The 15502-nt window shown below is 34.9% G+C and overlaps 1 protein-coding gene across 12 annotated transcripts in view; it reads right to left on the bottom strand.

Moving 5' to 3' along the window:
* phldb1b (pleckstrin homology-like domain, family B, member 1b) overlaps positions 1 to 15502 on the bottom strand; it is a 68831-nt gene that overhangs the window by 42202 nt on the left and 11127 nt on the right. For 11 of the 12 annotated variants that reach the window (XM_052576082.1, XM_052576086.1, XM_052576088.1 and 8 more), the window contains exons 2-5: positions 12245 to 12343; positions 9727 to 9850; positions 7943 to 8113; positions 613 to 738 (exon numbers count right to left, since the gene is read on the bottom strand). In XM_052576082.1, the coding sequence (XP_052432042.1) occupies positions 613 to 738; positions 7943 to 8113; positions 9727 to 9850; positions 12245 to 12343 (520 nt within the window). Of the gene's footprint in view, positions 1 to 612; positions 739 to 6977; positions 7353 to 7942; positions 8114 to 9726; positions 9851 to 12244; positions 12344 to 15502 lie in introns of those variants that run through there. The other variant, XM_052576090.1, reaches the window with a different exon arrangement.

Below are 15502 nucleotides of genomic sequence, written 5' to 3'. Positions count from 1 at the left end.
ATTTATTACCAGCTCAGAAAATACACTGCACCAGCTGTGTTTATATGATGTTCTTGTCCTTTTTTTGCCACACAACAGGAAAAGTCAGGAAAACAACTCAATACATATTGTAAAATTACTCTGTTTAAACACTGGCTGCTGTGTAGCACTGCAAGTAGGAGTGCTCTGTCAGGAGACCCACAGGAATGAGCTCCTCATAAAAGTTGCATGGTGCAACTCAGGACCCAGACAGGCTTGCATTGCTAACAGTAAATGCAGTAAGGTCCAGCTGAAAGCCACTACCTGTGCTACTAAAACAAACCTTGCCATTCAGGCATGTGGCCATTTGCAAATGTGCGTCTGTTTTTTATAGCACTTGCACAAGAAATACTGCTTGTTTGTTTATTTTTAAACATGATATATACATAAAAGACATCTATATGCAACCGAGTGTGTAATATCACAAATGCTCTTCTGTATTGTGATTTCGAAAATAAGCTTTTGAGGTTCTACAGGAATGTGTTTTGCACACAAATGACATCGTGCACAACACAGCCTTTGAGTGTGTTGTGGTAAGCGTTGGATAATTCATGCCGCAGTTGAGGTGTGTTCTCCTGTGGGATATTACATTACCTGTGTAGGCCCAGTTTTTCACACTGGCTGTTTGTCCTCCCTCAGGCATCATGCGTTTCATTCGGAAAGCCTCCTCTGGATGGTTGAAACGGAAAAAGGCAGATTGGCCGAAACACAGCATACAGCCTGCACACAAAGCAAAACCACTTTTAATGAAGCTGAGAGTGAAAATGCATCAAACATATGCCTGAAGAAGTATTTCAAATGATCCTGCCAGTTTTAGAGCAGTTTCGTACCACTGTGTGAGAGGTACGGAGGGGGAAAGGAATTTTTGCCCCCGTTTTACATGAACAAGCAGGAACATCTCACACTGTGGTGTCGGATCAGACTCCCGGCTTGCTGAGTGAGGGGAAAAATACACAAGCCAAACGCTGTTAGTGAAGCCTTTAAAAGTCAACATCAGATCTAAATTAACTATTTATTTTGCAAATACTTGTTTTCCTGGACTTATAGTGAATGATATCTTTATTATCATGCAGCCTTATGTCATATAAGGATCATTTTAAACAAATAAATCAATTTTCAATGATTCAGATCAAGTCTTGCCCTATTATATTGGCATTTTTATATATAAAAAGTATTTGTGAATTAAAAAGTGAGTATTTATATTGGATATTTATTCAAGCATGGTAAAAATGTACTTAATCTACAAATTTGTTTATCATAATATATAAAGCATCTATAAAGAAAACACCACGTATGTATACATTTACATTGTAATCTCATGCAGAATAAAATATAAAACATTTTTAAACCCTGTTCTACTTCACTATCGCCACCATATCAGCCAATATTAGTGATTTAAAATAATAATAATTAAAAACGAAAACAAAAAACATTCTTATCTTAATCCCTGTTACACAAAACAATGCAAAAATATCTCTTTTGCTATATTAAACTGCCAGAGCTTATCTGGCCAATCACCGTATTTATCCAAGGTAGGTAAAGGTCTCATGGAAACCTTTCCAGCCGGAGCAGATGTGTGATGAATGTGGAGTGCCAGATGCCCTTTTGTTCCAGGCAGAACATTTGATTACCCCTCAGGTTCTGACATGGCCAGGTACGATTAGAGCACACAAAGAAAACTAAGATCCTCTGTAGCAAACTAAATCGTGTGCTTGAGCTGTATTCTCAAATAGACATGTTTTCTTTCATGTTGTTACTGAATAGAAGAATGAGGATTGTTAACTGATGGTTCCTGTTGTCATGAAAAGACTCTTCTTGGATTGTTCAAGTCTTGACATGCTCTGCTTGCACATTCAAAATGTGGCGATACAAAATAAGCAAATGAAGATACACAAAACACGTGTTAAACAGAGAGTTATGGTAGTGTTTTAATTACCAGACTTGTTTGTATGCCTGCTCATAAAATGTTTTATTTGAAATAACAGTATATTGAGGTCTGTGGTGTTAACCACATCAGAGGGACGTCCTGTTTTTTTTTTTTTTTGCATTGACGAAATCATATTTGAGTGTTTTTACAGACAATAACTGTGGCATCCGCTCAAACACTATTGACAAGCATCTATCTATCTATCATTCTATCTATCATTCTATAGCACAGGACAGGAGAGCCCTGCATTGTTTTAGTTGAGATTCACTGATCCACCATGTGGAAACCAGCCGAAAACAACAGTGTGCAGACCTCAAATGAGCTCCAGACCTCAGCTCAGACTGCAATTCGATCAATACACAGCAGGAAAAGACCTTAGCATCTTTACCCTTAAAAGCTGAGAGGGAACTATTTGAACCATCATTACCAGTCAGGGATATTTCAGCTGACTTTAATTATATCAGTTCAAGGTAAAGGTTTAAACCAGAAGTGGCTGAACACTATTGTAAGCTTTTATCATTGCATAATTTCACAGAAACGAGTAGTTCCTATTATACAGAGAGCAGTGGGATATCAAAAGTAATGTTTTTGTTTATGTGTGGCAGAAAGTATGTTTAGAAGTTAACTCTGAGGAAGAAAAATAGCTTGCAGTAAACGACCAACCTGCATTTTAGCACTTTTGGTGTCAGTAAAAAAACATTCGATTTCCTCAGATTGGCCACTACAGCGCCACAGAGGTTGATGGATTTACCCACAATGCTAAGTAAAGAGTCTGGAAGTAGATTTATGAAGTGCAGCGATAGAGGGTAATCTAGCACATCAGACAACACTACAGCACACAAGGGAAAATACATGAGCCAAGAATTACACCTGCTGAGGAGGGGAACTATCTATCGATCTACTTATGCTCCTGCTGCCAGCAGCTAGTGAGGGCCGACAATTTACAATATTCAAAGAAACCTAGATTGTACTTGAAAGGAGTGCTCATGGACGCCAAGCACACAAACCGCGTAGTCAGAGATGATTCTGTTCTGATGGGGGCACTGAGTTTGGAAATGTAATAGTGGGAAAATCCAAAGATAAACATGGACTGTGTTTATAGACAGCCCCTCTCTCTCTGCCAGTCATTATGGATCATCTAAACACAGATACTTTTGGTGGAAGTTAAGAAGTTATGAGTTCCTATTTACTTGCTGCCCGTTGCCACAGGTATGGATGTGCTATCATGGTGCTTTCAATCAAGTCCTTTTAACCCATTTATAAACAGAGGTACTATATATAGACTAACCTAATAAACACTATGTTACTGTACTTAAATACAGTAGCCTATCTATACCTTACTCAAGTATAAATATGTTGTTGACTTTTACATGAATACATAAACAAAAACTTTAGTTAAAAATTATGAACTGACAAAACTTAATTTAGTCTATTAAATATTCCTATTTCAACACCACTGCTGTGCATCTGCAGCCACTTTGTATTACCGCAGAAATATTGCTAAAACAAAGTATAAAGCATACCGATGACTAATTTTTAAATTTCTGTTGAAATAAGACATATTTGCCAGAATGGTGTGGCATGCTCTGAAGAGACAGAACCACTAAATAACCTCTCCTTGTCATAGATGTATACTCAGAAAAGCACGACTAAGAGCTATTTTGTGATCAGATGCATGAGGCCATTTGCAAGAAGACAGGCCTCACTGCTGAATGACAAAGAGTGGGGAGAGGCGCGTGAATCTGGACAGCACAGCAGGAGAGTGGCTGTTCCCCATGCACGGCCCGTCTCCCTGACATTAATCAGAGAGATAGATTCCCCAACGCTCTCAGATGAAGTGTTCCTCTACAACAACCATAACTGCACTCTGAGAAGACAAACTCTTTAAAGAAAGTGAGGTGTATCCATGCCAAAATCACCTGAGAAGTAATAAAGGACATAGCAGTGGAGCTTATTATTTATTTATTTATTTATTATAAGAAAGCTTTGCACTTTCTTTACTAAAGCTTATTATTCAATCACCTTATTTAGCTTTGTACAAGTTAAAATATTTTTTGTATTTATACTATACTACTAATTTTGTATTTATTTTATTTAATACATCTAAATACATTTACATCTAAATATGTATTAAAAATGGCTAATATATATATAAGCCATTTTTAATACATATTTAGATGTAAATGTATTTAGATGTATTAAATAAAATAAATACATTATATATATATATATATATATATATATATATATATATATATATATACATATATATATATATATATATTACATACAGTGTATTTAAATACATTATTAGATTTTTTTACAATATATTATCTATATGCACAATTTAATATTTATATGTATAGCATCATTATAATTATTTATAACTATATGTAATACAATGTAATTACTGTGAGTAATATTGTTCATTCTTAAATTTAAAATTATAATTTTTTTTTCAATATTGTATTTATCATAATGCATATAATGTATCTATATGCATTACATAAAATAAACATGTGGGGTATATAATATCATATATATATATATATATATATATATATATATATATATATATATATATATATATATATATATATATATATATATATATATATATATATATATATATATATATATATATATATATATATATATATATATATATTATTTCCAAAATATTACTTTACTTTAAATATTACTGTTTTTATAACAATATATAAAATAATTCAGTAATATTATTGTTATTATTGAATTTAACATAAACAAATTATATATAACATATAATATTACACAAAATTATTCTCAATATTGAATTTATTATATATAATGTATCTAAATGCATTAAATACGCTAAACGGTTGGGGTATATCATATTACATAAAATGTATTTAAATAATATATGTAAATATTATAAATGTATACTACTTACTTACAAATACATTGTTAAACAATAATTAAAAAGTTTTTATAAGTTATATGTGACATTTGTTTGTAATGGTGTCCTCTGAGAAACCAAATACTGTATAAAAATGTTCTTTATTTTATATATATATATATATATATATATATATATATATATATATATATATATATATATATATATATATATATATATATATATATATATATATATATATATATATATATATATATATACTGTATATTCTGTATATATAGCATCTATCTTTACCGTTCAATGTTAAGTGTGTTTTATAAAATAGAAAAACACTCAAGGTCTTTTAGACCCAATAAAGAACATGAGGCTCAATAAAAAGTACCAGCTTTCTAAAATCTTTTGATTCTCTTCATTTTCTAACACATGAAACCAGTACAAAAACAGATGACCTTTCTGTAGCACCATCCCAGTGGTGCATCACAGATACAGTGTGAAGAGTTCAAATTTCTTCTAAAAGAGACACCAGTGACGAAAATATCTTTGAGCAACCAGTTCTTCATCTTGACTTGTTATATCACAGGGATGAAAAGAGTTGCATATATAGTTTGGCCATTTTTGACAGATCTATTCACTCTGTTCACTCTCCAAAACCACAGAAAACTGAGAAGTAAAGATCTGCCTCACACATTTTCTGTAAAAATAATAGTGCTGGATCTGAGTCAAACCAATTGCATAAATTATTCCATTATAGTTTAGATCTCAGTAAAGCTGGCAGGACATAGAATGTGGTGAGTCACGGGTCTCAAACCGTTCCAACAGAAAGCACAGTGATGTGAACAGTAGAAAGAAGACGTCAAGACAGAGATGAAAAAAAGAGCGCACAACGGTTGCCACGGTACTCAGTTTTACTGCGTCTGGAAAGGTCAAAAACCTAAGCAAACCAGTATTTCATTCTATCCCTTACCCAGTTCGACACATTCCTGAAAGCATGTGGCTCACAGCCATAAGTGATGCACCTTGTGTGTGCAGATGATAAAAATATATATATATATATATATATATATATATATATATATATATATATATATATATATATATATATATATATATATCATGTGAAGGCCGTGAAAATGCATTGTAATGGATCATTCTGTATATGCAAAATGTGCACGCCTTGGACAAGACATGGGCAACCCTCTCTTGAGCAGATGGTTTTACATTTAGTTCAAACGTGAATCAAGCTATGGAGGTTAAGTGAACATAATGACAACATGATACTTAAAGTATCATAAGGGAAAATAAGGGAAAGTATCATAAGGGAAAAATAATAAGGGAAAATCCCCTTATCTTTCCCTGAACTCTTCCAGCAGGGTTGCCAATATACGTTGAGGACAAATAAAAGCGTGTGTGGATAGTCAGACTGAGCAAACAGAGTGTGGAGAATGAGGAAGAGCTGCATAGAAACAGCATTAGCAGCACTCTTGGGTCACATTGACCAGGAATAGAAGTGTAACTCTATACACACACTCATGCCCCTGCCAACATGCAAGAGAAAACCTCCCTGCAAGATCTGCACTGGTTTATTGTGGGCTATGCACCCTGTGTATAGACATATTATGATGATATTTTATTTATGTCAGTGTATTTATACTTACCTTGCTGCTATAACTCTTGTTTAACTGGTTTGTTTTAGGATTTATTTAAGTCTCACATGGTCACTAAGTCTGCATTTTTGTTTGTTTTAAATTGCTGTAAAACAGTAATATTATTACAATTTCAAATAGCTCTTTTCTATTTGAATATACTTTAATATTTTAATTATTCCTGTGATGCAAAGCTGACCCCCCCCATCTTCAGTGTCATGTGATCCTTTGAAAATCCTTTGAATATGCTGATTTGATAAAAAAAAAAAAAAAAAAAATTATATATATATATATTCAAAATAGTGTGCTGCTTAATTTTGTTGATAAAACCGTGAATGTACAAGATTTGTTGATGAATAGAAAGTTCAGAAGAAGAAGTATATTCTTTTAAATAGAAACTTTCTCAACAGTGAGCTTGTGTCTGTTGTTTTAAAATAACTTTTTCGAATATTCACACCAAAACAAATGTATTAGGTCCTCATACACTTACTTTTAAATCCAAACGGTCAACTTCCCACTCCATCTGTAGGCAACATCTTATCTCTCCCATTAAATGGGAAAGCACATGGTTTTATACTACAGCCGTAGCATGCAGAGACTGCCTTGCTTTGTCGTACTAAATCCTTTGTTCATAGAGTATCCATCAGTTATTCCGCATGCTTTAATGGATTTCTTTATCGTTAACTTGAAATAAGTGTCCACCGTGCGCAGTCGTAGTAAGGAGGCTCCCACAATAAACCATATATCTCCAGTCACAGAAATATAATCCTGTCCAGCGAATGGCAACCCAGAGGTGCTGTATTGTATCCGAGCACTTCTGAAGTCAGTGAACCCCTGCAAGCTCTCGTAGTGATGGGTGGTAAAGTTGAACAGCTGTCTCTGTCACTGGTGCAACTAATTTCCCTCTCAGATAAGGGATGGGGAAAGGAGGAGGTGTAATTGCTCACCCCTGAGTCAGAGCCTCCAATCTCTGCAGGTCGGGTGGTGTGTGTGTGTGTGTGTGGGGGGGGGTCTGTTCTGTTTCAGTTTTGCATTTAACATTCTTTCCACAGGTTCCTGCTCTTTTATGACTCTACACATAAGCTATAAGATAATAAAAGTCATGGGTTGGGCTAAATGAGGCTCTTAATCTGAACATCAAACTGAATATTTCAGAGCAACCGTCTCGAAACAATAGTGAAACACTAGAAGCTGGCACAATGAACATTGCCCAAAACACACCCCTCCCCCCAACCTGTTTAGTCAAATTGTTCACTCACACAAAAGACACAGAGGAGAGGCGGACTTTCTTTCGGTTTGGGTGCATTGATGCCCTTTCATAAGAGATTTTACACTTAAGTGTCACGTTTTTTAATACGGCTGATGCTGAAGAAAACAATGACGGAAAATCTTGGCTGACGAAACTGAAGGATTGAACTTTTGTAAATGTATGAAAGGTGAAATGTGGTTGTTTACCTTGAGACAGGCGCACAGGTTTGGTGACCGGTAGTCCGTCCATGCTACACTGGTTTCCACAGGGGTGCAGCGTGATGAGTCCTGCCTTGTTTTCTATGAAGCAGTGCTGAGCAGCAATCCCTGGGCCCTGGATGTTGATGTCCATGGCTCCGTGACCCAGAGTGGTCTTTCCTAAAACAAACAACCCCCACAGGATGTTGATTTCAAAGATTGTTTGCTCTCAGACAACATGTCCTACGTTTCTGATTGCAAAGTCACTCAGGTGAAGTTAGCAGTCAATGAAAACCAGGCTTTTTTTTTTTTTTTTTACATTTATTTATGTTCAAAGGACGTTTTTGAAAGAATTCTCTTATGTTCACAGCAAGATTGCATTTATTTGATCAAAAATACAGTAAAATCAGTTATTCTAATGAAATTGTAATGTCATTTAATTTAATTTCAGTGCAATTTTCAGCAGCCATTATTATTGTTCAGAAAATAAAATTTTTCTCAGACACAGGTTCTCTGTTATGATATAGTTTTCGAAAGAAATGTATACCTTTTTTCTGCAAGGATGAATTAAATTGATTAATAGTGATTAAGAAATCTATGCTTGATACTTTTTATTTTTCAGGATTCTTTGTGAAATAAAAAGTTAAATGGAACAGCATTTATTTTAAATAGAAACATTATAAATATAACTTTAATGTAACTTCTGATCTATTTATTGCATAAGTATAAAGATTAGTGCATTGCATAAGTAATTTAAAGTTGCTGACCCCAACAATCTTGCCCCAATAAATGTTTATTTTTATTATAATTTGTATTTTTCAGATAAAATGATTAGTGAAGTTTTTAGCTTGATATTAATACGAGATTTGATGTGTGATGAAAAGGTCATTTTAAAGCATAATTTCTAGTCAAGTTGTGATTCTGTCAAAAAGCAGCTTATTTATTTGTGTGTATTTTGGATATATAAATTAGCCATAGTAAGAAAACTTTTTTTTTTTTTTTTTTTTATACTAGAGTCACTTTACATTAGATGTATAATAAAATAAAATAAAAATAATTGTATACAGTGTTGGCTGTTGTAAGAGGACAGATTGTAACATCAATAGAAACCATCTTTCAGTGTGTGATGCCTATAATGTTAAATTAAACTGAGCTAATTCGGTGATGTTGGCCTGCTTTTTGTCAGTGAGAACCACATTCCTCGCCCCGCTTCCCATCTGCCCCCGTCCACCCTCATCCGTTATCAGGCCTGAGATAAAAGCCTGTGACCTTAGAGGAATCACACAAGCTAGAATATCAGTTTATAATACTTATACACTAAACAGTGACTAATATAAATTAAATAAGCATTCAAAACCTCTTCTCCCGTGCCCTTTTCATAAGGTAATTAATTTCTCAGTGCCTTCATGATAATTCCATGTGTCTCTGAGGAATTCAGACAGATGGACACTGTTAAGGGAGACACTGGTATGAATGGCCGGTCAGTGTCAGAGAAAGTAAGTATGTTGAGATGAAGGTGGGTGGTTAATGAAAGAAGGGGCTTCTCTAATTAAGAGAGGGTGTTTTTAAAGACCCCATGGTGCTTTATGCTCAGAGTCGGGTTGCTGACTTTACAATCCCAGCACAGAGGTGACACAGGGGATTTGACCATCTGTGTATATTGGTATTATATAAATCCACTTTTTTTTTTACCAAAAATTTGGAACACCACAAACCTTTCAAAAAAGTCCACTGAAGTCTAAATATAATAATGCAATTAATATCAATATACAATCTTTTAATAATAATCTTACCTTCAGGCAGGGGTAAGAGGGTGATGGCTGTACTGAGACGGCCACTTCCTAGACTGACCAAATGCGGGCGCTCTGCTTGGACCTTCAGGGCTTTCCCAGTCTCAATCAAATCCAGTGGAGTGCTCTAAAAAAAAAGAAAAGTATTCACACTAGCATGAAAAAGTACTTTGGCGTCACATGGTGACATACACCTACTGATTTTCTAATACTATATATTTGGATATACTACTCTTTTTGCATATTGTTTTTTTGCATATTATATAGGGAAATAGGCATTTTTGGACACAGCAAGGATTTTAAAGATTTGATTTTCATTTAGTATTGACTTAAATTTTAGTGACACAAAGCTACTATGGCCTCAAAGGACATACTTTCTCTGGTCCCCATCCTTTTTTTGCTGTATGGGAGAGAGCAGCATGAACGCTCTTTAAAACATCTGCTTTTATGATACACAGAACAAAGAATGTCATACAGGTTTGGAATGACATGAGGGTGAACCTTTCAAGATGGCCTTAATATGACTTAAAATACCTTCACTTTGAACATTCTGTTGACAATAAGTAAAACTGCATTTTCAATACATGTCTAGTCTCACGTAGCCAGACCTTCAGACTGACAGAATGACAGTTTTTAGTTTTGGGTGAACTATCCCTTAAATCATTAACCAGTAAATCCCAAACATCTATCGTAGATAACGCAGAATATTATTAGGCCTCTCAGTTCAAAAAGGTTGAAAACCACTGCTTTAAACGTCTGTCTGATCTAAGAAGCAAAAGCCATTGTGCTGCTGAAATACATCATAAATATAGTGAGTCAACACATACGTCAGCTAAAATTGCCCGCAATGATTTAATATTTCATAACAAGAAGTTCCAAAGTAGTGATTCAAGCTGAGCTCTCTGCAGGCGCTGAGTGCTCATCTTATTCTCTTCAGCCCTAGTGAGAGAAGTGCCTTCAGTCACATCTTGAGAGTAGACCTCTGTGGAAACTTAAAGACTCAGCATGGGGGCAGTTGTCATGGCAACAATGTGAAATGGTAATGACGGGGAGGGGAAGCTGTACCCTGTAATTCCGACATCATCATAGAAATTAGCTGAATCCATCAGATTATTTTGCTATTAAATTCTGTTCAAGGCACACTCATGATATGCAGATGTGCACAGGATTCCATTTTGCCCAGGTTTATTGCAATAAAAGCATATTATTTTTAATCATGCAGCTGCCTTCTAGATAATTGCTGTTCACCCACCTTCCCAAACATCCACTAAAGACATATTATCGCCTCAGGGCTGTGGTATACTGTTGGGTTTAGGATAAACTCAACTGCTGAAACAAGATTAGCAGGAGGCAATTCTTGTAATCTGTTAAAGCTTACCGGATGTGAGTGAGAGATGATCATTGTGTTTTATAAAGAAACCATCAACACATCTGCCATAGATTATCTACTACTACAGTGAGAAATCCACATAGATGTGGCAGCCGTGTTGAAGCAGAAGGTGATGATGGTAATGATGCCCCTGAGGGTGTGTGTCATACTTTGCCTGTCACCTCGTATCATGAACACTCTTCCTTGACAGTCAGACAAAAGCTTGCGCACCGAAGCTGTATCAGAACTGGATTTACCCTCTGACTGTCAGGCAAAGTGTAAAAAAACTGTAATTAGGGGAAGAAAGAGAAAGTACTGTACCTTTCTACCTCTATGAGCTTCTACCTCTTTTTTGCTCATGTTTTGCTTATTAAATAAAAACTATGAATAAAAAACAAGAAATAAAAGAAAGTGCTTGTAATACCAAGTTTCAAGCTTTGTTCAAATAAGTACAAGCTAGACAGGGAGATGCTAAAGAAAAGAGAGAGAAAATGAAAAATATATATATATATATATTATATATATATATATATTAGGATGAAGTCCTAAAAAATATTGTGATATAAAAAAATTTATTTATTTATTATTATTATTTTAATATACTTTAAAATAATAAACCATTTATATATGTATTTATTTCAGGATTCTTTGGTGAATAAAATGTTACAAAGAACAGCATGTATTCAAAAAAAAAAATAATAATAAAAAAATATTCTGGCCCCAAACTTCTGAATGGTAGTGTATATTGTAATCAAAGATTTTAACGTTATAAATGCTTTATTGTCACTTTTGAAATTAGTAAGTTGTATATACAGCTGTATATATATATATACACATAATGCACAAATCTGTAATAAGTCTTCAGTTCCAGATGTATACCACATTATTATTATTAGTAGTAGTAGTAGTTATTCCCATGCCATATATGTGTACTGTATATGTATGTATCTACCAACAGTTCCTGAAAAACCACAGCAAATTTCCTGTGTGTTTTCACACACTTGGCAACTAAAAGCTCATTCTGATTCTGATCAATGTAATGCCCCCTTTCTTAATAAAAGCATTATTTATTATTTTCCTAATAAACACCCAAACAAACAACGCTATATACATAAAATGTTGTCACGTGTGGTAATTAAAGTTTGATCTTACCTGGAGCACTTGATGAGACTGATGTCTACTGGTAAGATTTTGGTTCAAACTATCCATGGCCAGCGTGTTTTCACTTACTCGCTCAGGGACATGAGAATCCTGCCAGAGAAAAGAAAACAGTGCTGAAACAACATAATAAATCTTATCAAATGAAGAACGTTTATAACATCCACCAATGTCTTTTACTCAGTTTTCTTAAATAGGTTCTTTTTTATACAACAGCTCAAACCTTTCGCACTATTACTTTATTTGTGTTAAATGAGAAATGTTCAAACAGGTTTGGACCGACTTGAGGTGAGTAAACGAAAACAGTTTTTCATTTTGTGGCTGAACTGGCCATTTTTAGGGATTCTGTACATGCTTACATAAGTGAGTATATTCTCTTTAACTGGTGTCTCTTCTATTGTAGACGACAACTAAGCCGGTCAAGTGTCTTCAGTACATACAATAGTGCGAGTGGGAGAAATGCAGCCTCCGGCATTCCCCGTCTGCATCCTCAGCTGACTCACTGCCCCGATGAATAGAGTCTGCGCTCACACAAATGGCATTTGGAAACAGATAACACTGATTTACCCTGTCGGCCCAACTTACACCGACTCTCACCGGTCGTGAGCTGCCTTTTCCTCTGACACACACAGACAGACCTTCCTGCCCTGACATTCCTGTGCTCTTGCTCAACGTGCCGTCTTGGAGTTCCACCACATCACAATGTAGACAATGACTCCGATGGCTAAGTTCGTACATTAACCTGTTAGCTAGTCACATACAGGATTGTGTCATGCACATGGTCACACTTTATTTAAAGGTCCAACTTTGCCTCAATAAACTCCTATTTGCTGCTTACTGATATTTAGTAGTTACTGAAACTGAAATGTTCTTTGGGGAACCAAATTTGTTTTGTAATGCTGTCTACAATGGATGTGACCACTGATCTATTACTGATCTATTGAGATTGGAGAAGAAGGCTGAAGAATTGAAATGTCACACAAACCGACGTTTTTAATACTTGAAACCACTTCACCTGAACAAACTGTCCCGTGCATCATTCAGAAACTTGATCTACAAAGTAGCCTAAATTGCCAGCACATTAAATTCTGTAGAGGTTTTAAAAATGTAACAACCAGTAGCATAAAGAGAGCATGCATCAAGAAAAAAAGAAGAAATAAGGAGATAAACAACAACTGGCTTTCTATTTAAAATGTGAAATAGGAAACACATACACATTTACCTTATTCCAGTTGTCCAAAAAGCACAACGTCTCCATTTCTAAGCATTAAATCTAGTTTATACTACTATATCAAAGTCCCTGATGTCTTACTAGGCTATCTTCTGCCTCTCTCCCTCTACATCTTCATTTAGAGGATACATGTTCCTATTCAAAACAGCACGGACCTGTCTGTACTTGCTGCTTTGAACTAAACCCCACATTCCTGCCTGTCGTCTACAGCCCTGATAACAGATGTTAGTGCTCTGGTCAATAAAAGGATGGAGCTTCATAAAAGAGCAAAGAAAGACAACGAATTACAGTGAAGAGAGGAAGTTTAACAAGTTGAAGCAAACACAAGAGGGTAATAATGGAAGTATATGTAGGTCATCTGGGAAATATACAAAGACTGACTATGAGAGGCAGACAGACAGAAGATCCGACAGATTGAGATTGGGTTTGATCACTCTCCAAAACTCTGTTATTGCCACATGCCTCTAAACTCATCAAAGCCGATTTGCACGATCGAAGAGGCAATGAGTCCTATTTCCCTACTAGTGGCTTTATCTGGAATTTGATTCTGTTCCAAATTGCACACGCTCACACATTATCAGACGCAACAATGTGAGGGACAGCACATTTTTCCAGCGTGCAGCATAAAGGCTGTTATTGTCTCTCTTCAGCGTGCACGGATGGGAGAGACGCTCTCTGTGGATGCTGCACCCTGCCTGAAGAGTGCAATGGAAAAAGATGAAGAGATGCGGTCAAGTGAAGGCATGCAGTCTGGTTAGCTGTGAACTGATTCCAGACTGTAGCTCATCTGCAACTAAATGAAGAAACAAATCATGGGTTCAGAGCCAGGCCTCTAGAGATTATTTTCCTAAATGATGTGTATGTCTGTTTTTTTCCAGTAAATGATTAAAACATCCTTGAAAAAACCTTGTTACCTTGAGTAGTTATATTATATTTGGTCACACTTTATTTTAGGGTCCAATTCTCACTATTAACTAACCATTAACTATGACTTTTGCCTCAATTAACTCCTTATTTACTGCTTATTTATAGTTTATAAGGTAGTTGTTAAGTTTAGGGTATTGGGTAGGATTATAGCAACTACTTATTAGTGTGAATTGGACCCTATACTAAAGTGTTATTATATTATATTTAATTATATTATATTATAACAATTGGTAAAAATGTCAATATGATTCTTTTTTTTTCTTCAGTTGATTGGTTATGTTGCCCAGTTAACATTTTAAAACAACCTTGAAATTAATTTACTTCCAAAAAAAAAAAAAAAAATGCATTAGAACTTGCTTTATTTAGAAAATATTTCTGGAATTAAGTAATTATATTATATTATATTATATTATATTATATTATATTATATTATATTATATTATATTATATTATATTACAGTTTATGTCTCAGTTATTATTATTCTTACACATCTTTATCAGATTTAAGCCATAAAATGCTGATAAAATAAAATATATACCATAATAAAAATATACTATTTTTAAAAAGTTAGGGAAAAAAGTTTTTTCCAAGTAAAATTTCAGAGTAAAATTGTTTTAATAAGTATGGTAACACCTTTTTTTTTTTTTCTTTCTTTTTTTTTCTCAGTAGAAGTGTTCTTTCAAACTTTTTTAGGCCCTGATGCTTGCTTTCATAACACTTAAATGTCAAGTTTAGAAGAGATGTTGGATCATTCTGAAAGGCGGATGACACAACATTCAGCTCTTCAAAATGACAGCCCTGTGGGCTGGAACCAGGCCATGGATTAATGGTAGACACATCTCTGAATGGAAAGACATGGTGGTGGTTTCTATAACGTAGATGTTCCACCACATGTGATCCACTCTCTCATACATATTGCTGAGGTTCGTTTAAAGGATTTCCCTTCCAGATAATATTCTGTATGCTGAAGGAGAAGAACTTTGTAATTGGTTTATAAGAGAGTGAGGAAATGTGGTGAAGACGCTTGCAGCGAGTCCTGGCTGTTGAAAGGTAATAACAGCTTTCTAGTTCCTGCCTTGAGGCACAGTGGATT

The sequence above is a fragment of the Carassius gibelio genome, chromosome B15 (assembly GCF_023724105.1).
Source record: "Carassius gibelio isolate Cgi1373 ecotype wild population from Czech Republic chromosome B15, carGib1.2-hapl.c, whole genome shotgun sequence".
Lineage (NCBI taxonomy): Eukaryota > Metazoa > Chordata > Actinopteri > Cypriniformes > Cyprinidae > Carassius > Carassius gibelio.
Note: the sequence above shows the minus strand (reverse complement) of the source record. Positions and strands in the feature narration are given on the sequence as shown.